The sequence below is a fragment of the Cebidichthys violaceus genome, unplaced genomic scaffold (assembly GCF_023349555.1).
Source record: "Cebidichthys violaceus isolate CVI_PGR_0920_01 unplaced genomic scaffold, fCebVio1.0.p SCAF_5, whole genome shotgun sequence".
Classification (NCBI taxonomy): Eukaryota; Metazoa; Chordata; class Actinopteri; order Perciformes; family Stichaeidae; genus Cebidichthys; species Cebidichthys violaceus.
In genome coordinates this window covers 16,275,737-16,285,839 of record NW_027176705.1, presented here as the reverse complement: position 1 = coordinate 16,285,839, position 10,103 = coordinate 16,275,737, and the positions used below count along the sequence as shown (strand labels likewise).

General features: G+C 40.2%; 1 protein-coding gene across 1 annotated transcript in view; it reads right to left on the bottom strand.

Annotated features, from left to right (window-relative positions):
- Positions 1 to 29: 29 nt before the first annotated feature.
- Positions 30 to 10,103, bottom strand: part of pde8a (phosphodiesterase 8A) — a 45,669-nt gene continuing 35,595 nt past the window's right edge. The window contains exons 15-22 of the mRNA XM_068730260.1: positions 8,161 to 8,209; positions 7,917 to 8,052; positions 7,628 to 7,826; positions 5,857 to 6,074; positions 4,825 to 4,957; positions 3,731 to 3,895; positions 3,463 to 3,592; positions 30 to 3,021 (exon numbers count right to left, since the gene is read on the bottom strand). Of these exons, the coding sequence (XP_068586361.1) occupies positions 2,915 to 3,021; positions 3,463 to 3,592; positions 3,731 to 3,895; positions 4,825 to 4,957; positions 5,857 to 6,074; positions 7,628 to 7,826; positions 7,917 to 8,052; positions 8,161 to 8,209 (1,137 nt within the window). The 3' untranslated portion in view covers positions 30 to 2,914. The remainder of the gene's footprint in view (positions 3,022 to 3,462; positions 3,593 to 3,730; positions 3,896 to 4,824; positions 4,958 to 5,856; positions 6,075 to 7,627; positions 7,827 to 7,916; positions 8,053 to 8,160; positions 8,210 to 10,103) is intronic.

Here is a 10,103-nt window from a genome sequence, read left to right as displayed (position 1 = left end):
GCAGTAAGATAGATGGGTCCACAAAGTGATTTAGACATGGGAGACCATTGTTTATTTCCCATTTCCTTTTACCAGCCACCATAGTGTTCTTTTAACCACGACCACAATCATGTACTTATCTTAATCAAATAGTATTTTTAAACCAAACCACGATCATTCCCTAACCTCAACCTTAAAGCGAGAATATTTAACTTTTGAAAGAAACAAAACAAACAGTTACAAATGAAAAGTTGAATTCATAGGCAATCAAACACACACTTGATCAGTTCAATATACTAAGCATTCAGTTATGCGTTCTTTAAAAAAAAAAAACGTTTTTTAAAAGATAAATAATGAGTGACCCCAAAGAGATGAATAAAGCTGTTTATACTACTTGTTCCTACACCTGTTGAGATCGGGTATTCTAATGTTAACATTAGACAGTCTGGAAGAAAAAAAGCAGATTTGTTCAATGTGCCATCTCAGTGAAATGAAATGAGTTTTGTTCTCTATTGTCCATTTTACAGGACGTACAGTAAGTGTCAACCAGCCACCATGTAGTTTGAGATATATTCAAAAAACTCGAACTTGGTCCTTTCTTATTGCTCTAAAAACTGGTAAAACAAGAAACCTAAAGAGGTAGTTACATAGCTAGACAGACTCAGTGCAAATATCAAATACATTTATAAGGCATATTGTAGGCTAATAAAGAATGAGAGAAGAAACACAAGAGAAAGATGACATAAGTAAGGAGGACACAGGTTGAATCATTGCAGGAAATAAACTGCAAACTTATAATTGACATTATTTTATTTTTCATTGAATAGTTTCTATTTTTTTCCCCCGTGCCTTCAGACCAAGATGTGAATCAGAAAGAACAAACAATCCCCTGATTGAGTGTACAGTTCTGTCATACGAGAGAAACAAAGATAATCGTGGTCAAAACATCTCATTTAACCATCATTTGCTTAGCTGTTATGGCATTTATATACTGTTTAAAGAGGAAATATTCTTAATAAGCGACAATCTTTAACATATATTAGTATCCTAATCTGAAACCAGCCTTGAGCTGTTCCCTGGGTCTGTGCATAAGGATGTTGGACAAGTGGCCAAAATAGAATGGTGTTTGATCAAAAAAATCAATGCAAGCTGGCCTCTAGGAGACTGCTTCAAGACAGTGATAGACAACTCTGCGATCCACATCCTTCTTAACCATTTAGTTCTCTGTATACATGCTGAGTGTGACCATCCAATTCACAGGTATTCAGATCGCTAGAATGGTTGTTGTCGTTTGCTGCAAATCCAGTGTAAAATTCATTGTCTATAAAAATATTGAGATTTACTTGAACATAACCTTCTGACTATGTCATAATAAAAACTCCAGATGTCCGTTGCAGTTGCACAGTGGGATGTACTGTATAAATATTGTATAAAATAAGGCAGTCTTTTCAGTAGGATAAACCAGATACAAAAATTTCTGGGAGAAAAATTTTTCAAGTCCAAAATGTTTTCACATATTTGTCAAATGTCAAGCGGTTTACAGCATTAAACCAAGAGTAAGGGACTGTTGCAACAATGAATACACCCACGCGCCCACACCTACGACCCAAACACACCCACACATACACATGCACACCTGCCCCGCGCACGCACGCACGCACGCACGCACGCACGCACGCACGCACGCACGCACACACACACACACACACACACACACACACACACACACACACACACACACACACACACACACACACACACACACACACACACACACAAACAAACTCCTGATGATCAACAATAACAGCTTATTCTACAATGCAACATCCCATCCCTGGACAAATCACTGAGACGTAGACATTTGTAATATTGTTTACAGTGCAATACAAAAGTGTTCATTCAAACTGGTACTGTACTTTTGATAAGAAAATAAAAATGTTTATTATGGTAATGCTTCATATGAATAATAATTGTGATTTTTTTTTTTAGAGCTATAGTAGTATTTGTCTTCATCAGCTTTGGCTTTTCTCTCTCTTTCTGAAATTCAATTTGTTCTCATTTATTTATCAACTAATTTGTTTGTGAATCTTAGTATAGAAAATATGGAACATCTAAGAAAAATGAACAAACCAAATCATCTCTGTAATTAGTTACCTATGATCATGACGTTGAGGTTTTCTTCTCTCAGCAGTGGCCTAAAGTAAAGATCCACTCCCTGACCAATAAAGAAAACATCCCCTCCCACATGTCTGTTATGACAGCGTGTGTCAACTTGGATGTGTTTCTGAAGGACACATGAAAAATATTGCCCAAAAAAAAAAAAAAAAAAAAAAAGAGCAGTGGAGTGTTATTCCATGATGTGGCCTCCAGGGGAAGAAGGAGCAGTCCTGCCTTGTTGCGAGCACAGGGATGGAGGTCAAAGGTGACTATATGGCCTGACATGGATTGGACACCTTAATATCCAGGCCACACTTCCACCCATTCCTCCAGCTCTTTCAGTAAACAAGCAGTTTTTACTCAAACAGCAACTTCACAGGCAGAAAGGAGTGCCCATGTGGTAATTAGGGGACGGGTGCTTTGCCAGGAGGCCTGTAAGGCCCCTCTCTCAGTCATGTCACTTGACCAGCTACACTGCGAATGGCCGAGAGGCACGAGAAGTTCATAAGGATGCTGGGTGTCCGCTTCCGTTTGTCACAGTTTTCATCTGACAGGGTTGTAAAGCCAGCAGTGTCACTGCTGCAAACTGCCTGTCAGGAAGTCCCTCTGTGGTTTCTGTGTGGACGGACATGTGGACGTTCGGCGTGCTACAGAAGCAAGAGAGTGAAGGCGAGGAGGCCTTTTGGCTGGCTAGGCTGGCAGGGAGAGAGACGCCCCCAGCAGGAGAGAGGAGGGCTGCCCCAGACTGCAGAGTCCCAGGGCTGAACACTGCAGCGGCCTACTCTGGAGGCGGTCGCAGGCTGTGCAGCTTCCTCTCATCCAGGCCTTTCCAGTACTTGAAGTTGTTGTCCAAGTGCTGCATAAGATTGGGGAGGTCTGCGAAAGCTGGAGAGACAACAAAAGAAGTTCAATATCAGATTTGAAAGTTTTGTTTTTCAAAATCATCACCTCTGTCTCATTAGTTCGTACGAATGACTTATGAATGCACCAATCCGACTTTTTATCCGCTATAATTCAACTCAGGATATACGGTTAGTATACTGGTCCGGTATGAAATTGATGTAGATTTAAATGGTTTTTTTGTCTTTTTTAAAAGATAATATTTTAATTCAGTTGCTAATTTTCCAACTGTATTAAACATACTCACTATAAGAACGTTTGTCATTCCTTTTGAAGTTTTCTTAACATTATAACTGTCCATTGTGTGTGTTATTTTTTACGTTTGTCGATGCTTAAAGACCTGTCAATAAGATTATACCACTAATCATGCAGATTTATCACAGTGTATGTATCTCTAGTGTGTTGCATCATGCTGTGCAGTCTTACCATCCCATGCATCAAACATGTCCGTAATGAAGTAGTCTATGAAGGAAATCTGGGACTTTGGGATGCTACACGTGTTTCTGTCAAACACAGGCATAACCACCGGTAGACCTTGTCTCTTCTCCTCGTCCGTCTGCACCAGAGACGACAGCACAAGTGATCATCACGCACAATGAATGCATAAATTACAAAAAAAAAACAGTGCAGCTGCTGCTTGCTGGATCCATCTCCCCAACCATGAGCACTGTGTTATTCTTTTCCTTCTGATTACCTGTGCAAAATACTCCTCTGAGATGCGTCCGGCCCATTCTATACAGAGCTCCTGTGGTCTGCATGGATTGGAGATGTCTGCACACTTAATCAGCATCCGCTTGACGAGAATGCGATTCTCAGGGGACGTCAGAACGCTTTTGACAGATTCCTCATCATTGTTTCCCTAAAAAAACAAAACAAGACAGAAAACACAGATGCAGACTATTAGCACAGTGACAACTAAAGTTCTTCTTATTAGTGGCAATAGACAGCCCCTTATAGCACACACAGCAGCTGCACAACTTTAAAAATAACTGACTGTGTCTGTACATGAACCAAACCGAGAAGTTGAAATATAGCACTGACAGCTGAGAAAGGTTTTCTTTATGAAGAGTCTGTATTCAGCGCGTGTTCATTATGGGCTCCCGCAACACTTACATGTAAAAGAGTAGAGCATGGTTCCTGCAGTCACATGATTTGCAGCCCTCTGTATGTTTCAAGATTTAATTCACTGACAATTATGTTAAGCACAAGTACAGATGGTCCATTTAAGCCGAGATGAGGGAGGTCTCTGTTTTATCTAAGTCTCGAGGTTAACTGAATGAAAGTGTATGTAACACAAAGAGCTTTTTTTTTTCATCAACTAAACTTAAACTTTACAACAAACACTTACATGTTCTGAAAGTGGCTTTGTTCAGTATAAAAAAGATTGGCATCAAATCATTTATTTGGCTTATTCCTGCCTTTAAAGGGGAAGACAACTTTTAAATGTCTGTGTTGAGCATTCCACACACAGATGAGAAAGATGGTACCAAGTTGCAAAATTCTCTCCCCACAAAGATATCAGTGCCCAGGCAACAACAGCCCTGAACCAGTATCACCATCTCTCAAGCTCGTAATCTATTGTTGCTTGCATACTGTTGCACTATGCTGCCACAGAATGAGATTACAATAATTGTGTTTATCTAGTGTCTGAATACTCCTGTGTATCATTCCTGCTCTGACACACAACACTTATCTATAAAAAGAAGATGCCAAAATTAGAACTATTATCTTTTACCCAGCTATGAAATATGAAAACATTTAAAAGTGTTGGAGTAAATCTAATCTCACCCCGTTCTCCTCCAGAGCAGCCAGTGGCTTGTTGATGCTGTTGACAAATTTGTTGACGTGTTCAAAGTGTTTGGTCATCTCGGTTGCGAGCACCATATCAATGATGGCCTGTCGAAGTGTTCGATATTCATTCCTAGAGAGAGAGAGAGAGAGAGAGAGAGAGAGAGAGAGAGAGAGAGAGAGAGAGAGAGAGAGACGAAGGAGAGAGAGACGAAGGAGGGGGAGGCAGGGAGAGGAGGAAAAGAGAAAACAGAGCGGGTGAGATGACAGTGTGGTAAATAGCATGGAAACCCGTGTGAACAGTTTTCCCCTTCTGACTGCAGTGACAGTGGCGATGAATGGATGCTTTGTTCACCTTCCCCCTCCGAGGGGACCAGCACATGTGAGCTATTCTGCTTTGGGACTCAAATCACATTAATATCCCGCCACTGTCAACACACACTGCACTGCTTTCATCTTCACATATGCAGACTTAATTTATCCCCTTATGATACCTCAGGTGATGTCTGAATCACAAACTATTTCTATAAGAATTTCAGGACATACAATATTCATTTTCTCTATCTTATGTATTGATATAGACAAATGTTCTTTCAACAGTAGCCGAATTTGCAAAAAAATGTCATATGCCTAAACACAAAAGTCAGCAAATTCATCTAATTTGGAATAAGTTAAAGAAATAGTTCAGCCCAAAATAGAAATATAGTAGTCATCTATATTCATCTCAACCACATGTCAGTAAAAACTGTTAGTCTACGTCTTTTGGAGACGCTGAGTTACAGTAAACATTGGTCTTTTGAGCGCACAATGCACTTATTTGATTGACAGTTGGATTACTTGAGGTCTTTGTATTGATGGGTTTTTCAGGACTTGCAGTGACATACTTCTACATCAACGTAACTTCAATAGCTCAGGAGAATGACTACGTTTAGTTTTGTGTTTGGTGATCCTGAGAACAGCCAGGGCATGAGCAGACAATGACAACTCAAATTCTTTGGGGGTGACCTATTCCTTTAGTAGTGAATCCCCTACCTTTCAATGTTCTTGAAGATGTTGCACTTATCATCTCTGGTAGTGATCTGGAAGGCCAGTGCTGCGTGGTGGCTCTCAAGCACAGCAGTGTCATTGTAAAGGATGGCCAGCTCGCTTCCTGCGTTGCACAGGAAGCTGTTGGTGCGTCCCGGGTGGTCCACGTCGTGCACAGTGGCAGCAATCAGGGCAGCCACCTCGTCGATTGGATCCAAACTTTGCTGTTATGGCAGATTGGACACATTGTTGGGCATTAAAAGGAAAAGTCTGGTATATTACCACCTTGGTTTATAGTTCTGAATGAACAACTATAGGTTCAAAGCTGGCACAGCATAACCTTCTATTACATTGTCACATCCCACTATCAACACAGCTGTGACGTGCTTCCAGTTTAGCCTGCAGGTTTGAACCAGGAAGCAGCTCTACATTATGAAAAGCAGTTGTGATTTATAATTAGGATAATAACAGTTAATGTTCACCTTATTTTAAATGCATGTACATGATCCCGAGCTACCAAACACATGTAAAAAGTGCACATTTCTATTGTCAATATACTGTATTTACATACAGCATTATGCAGTTACAATGAAGTTCTAGATCAAGCAAATACAGAGGATCATTTAGTTAAATGTGTGTAAAAATTGCAGGTTTTTTAATCCTAATTCCCTAATTTTGAAGCTACCCTTGCAAAATATTGACTTCAATATTAACAGAAATAGTTAATAAAATGGATTACAGTATAAGTATAGAACATGTAACATGTAACCTGTCCGTAGATCTCCAGGGATTCATTAACCTTGGGTGATGTAACTTCAGAGTTCACTGGCTAAGCCAATGAAAGATCGCTCCACTGAGATCAGAAATAGACAGTTTGGTAATCAGCTTAGCAAGTGCACGGCCTCAACTAGTTACTGAGCCACTGACACACTTGGCCAAAACCAAGACTCTCTTGGATAACGCAGGCTCAGACGGGACATCTGACCCTCAAGACTGAGCCGAGATCTGCGCTTGATAGTAGAAAATCCCAACATCTAGATCCTAGTTGTTTGGGCCCACAACCAAAGCAGCGGTGAACAAAAGGATGTCAGGCTCTAACACATGCTAATGCTAAAAAATGTTGACTTCCAGGAACAGCCATGTAGCTTCACATCTACCCATGAACTACAAGTTCACCTTGTTTTTCTCTCAAATCAAACATATAAAGAACATTGAAGTATATATGGGGCATACGTTTTTTTGTATGTAGCATTGACTTTGACATATCAGTTGCGAACAGCACTCAATGGGCAGAGTGGCTTCAACATATTGAAAGGTAAAAACCAAAAGAACTGTAAAGAAGTTTTGCATTTACTTACCAAACACTTGACACCTTATTTATATATTTCATTAAATAAACACCTCCCTGATAAAAGCTAATAATGGGTAATAATAAGGTGCTGCAATGAACGATTTTATTCATTAGCGATTCATTTCTCAATAATTTTCTCAATGAATCAATTAACTGAAAATAGAAACATGGAAATCACAACAACATGGCAGCCCAAGGTCACATCTTTTAATATGCTTGTTTTGTCCACTAATTTAAAAAACCCCAAATATGTGTATTTAGCATCACATAAGACAAAGAAAGGCAATAAAAGCACACATTTCAAAAGCTGGAACCAAGTAGTGGAACCAGCAGCAACATTCTGAAAGCAAAACTTGTGATATGTTTTGCAAGTTTGGCATGTATTTTTAAAGTGGTATTCATAATTCTCACTACTTGTTAATTTACCTTGACCCTCTCCTTGCAGAGAAAGTACGCTGTTGCATGCAGGACATCAGCTGCATGAGAAGAGTTGTGGTAGGAGTTGCTGGAGTGGTAGTTAGCTTCAATCAGTTGTAACCAGGAGCGCAAAGTGGCCTCAGGGCAGTTTAGGAACTCGCAGACGCCAAATCGGGAGAAGATCTTCATGCCCAAGTAAGTCAAAGGCCTGCAGGAGGATTCAGCATGGTAGTTTAACAACAACACAAATCATTTGACACTTTTCCTCTGATAGCCCTTAACTCTGTTGTTGCCTCACCTCTTCATGGTTGCAGCCTCCAAGTTGACGATGTCAAAATCCCATGAGTCCTCATTCTCCATGGTCTGGGCAATACGAGGGGGGATGTCATTTAAAGTCAGAGGAGTTGTCAGGTGACTGGGGATATGGTGGGCCTCTGTGAGTAAAGGAAGACAGAAGAGAGGAGGCGTTCAGATAAAGAGAGCTGCTAAAATGTAGCACAACACTTTGTGTCGTCCTCCCTGTATGCTTCACGTAAACTTACGTTTAGTGGACAAGATGTATTCATTTCCTGACAATCTGCGTAAACCATCCTGTGAAGAAGAAAGACGGAACATGTCAGGGAGTGAGGTAGCAAGACCTAAAAAACTGACTGCATCATTCATCCTTTTTGAACAGCCGCATGAGGAGTTCAGCTCAAGTGTTAACAGCATTGGCGTCACGTCTGTCAAAAAACTGCAAGGGCCTTCGAAATAAATTTGGACAGTGAAATTGTTTGGATGCTATGAGACATTTGCTCTGACATCAGATCTGATACAAAAGTCATGCGTGCTAAATTAAGCTGCTAGGAGCACCAACACAGACACAAACATCAGCTTGGACTTTAGAGCAGAGAAAGCTAGTTGAGACCAGTCATGTTACTGGGACTTGCACATCATCAACCACCACTGATATTTCATTGACCCACGAAACAAGACGAATGGCACCCGGATAAAGCCACAAGTCAGGTAGAATTCCTCTTAGAAAAATAGATTAGAATAGAAAACGTTAAACTTTTGTAACCCCTCAGAGCACGCAGAGTATTTGGACAGATCAAGGTTTGTATCCAACTAAAATCCTTGATCCATAACTAGGTCCTAAATAGCTCAATGATTTTACCAGCAAGGAGAACAAATATTATCTTGTTAATCATGTGTCAATGTGACTGAATGTCTTGTTGCTGCATTTTGATGAAGTTGCAGAAGGAAAAGCATTTTGACTAAGTCAAGAGCGTAACAGATTAAACAGTATAACAATAAGAGCCAACAAAGACATGGCTCTTCAATATTAACACTTTTATGAGTGCGCTTTCATCTGTGCCATGACACAATGTTTTGGAAGCTATGTTATGTTGACACCTCATATCGTTCCCCCCACCCGCTCACAGAGGGAGTGGAGGGATGAGGCAGCCAAGCTGAGCTTATTAACGAAACCAATATGCAGTTTAGAAAATCATTACCATATTTATGAACTGTAATAGTTGTGTCAAAAATGACGCAGCGATAATTCATGTACACGTGTCAGATAATTTACAGTAAATTATTCAATTATGACATTTGTCTTCCTCCGGGCAGTGCTGCATGCTGTGAAAGCAAAATGGGGCTCATCAGTGGGGTAACACTTCATCACCCAAATAATCAAAGACTTCTCAGTGGTTTGAAGTATAATGATCCGGGTCTTCTAGGACTGTGATTTGTGGATAATAAACTACGTGAAAATAAAGTAAAGACAAATCAAATAGTTTCTAGCCACACTAGCGGCGTGGCTAAAAACAATAACAGTCAGTTGACCAATTCATTGTCCCCTGAGGATGGATCCGAATGACAACGGTGATCAACTGACTTTTCCTCTAGCGCTACCAAGATGTTGACATTTGTGGTTTTGAGTGAAATCTCAACATGGCATGAAATCTGGTCCAGACGTTCATGTTCCTCGCGGAGTGAACTGAAATTTTGTTGAACCCTTAACCCTCTTCCTCTAGTTCCATTATCAGGTCAAATATACTTTGGTTTATGACCAAATAGCTGCAAAACTAACAGCCATCAGCCTCAGCTGTACTTTGTGTTTAATGCTAACTGTCACATGTTAACACGCAAACACGCCAAGGTAAGATGGTGAACCGAGGAAAAACAAGCTAACATGCTAAACATCAGCATGTTAGCTTGTCACTGCAGTGAGCATGTTGACAGTAGCATTCAGCTCACAGAGCTAGCGTTACTGTAGGCTCTTGTTTTTCATGTTAGCAACAACCACTGCAGCAGTTTGCATCCTTTACAGATTTTACAATACATCAATATTGTTTAAATGTGTCTCTTAAAGAATTACTGTGACAAGAAGCTACAATGAAGTCCTTCTGAACTAAAATATATTGTTATCTGTTGTAAAAACCCTCAGGCTATTGTATGTCATGAAAATGTTAAAAGATCATATAGATTGCAGACATTACGG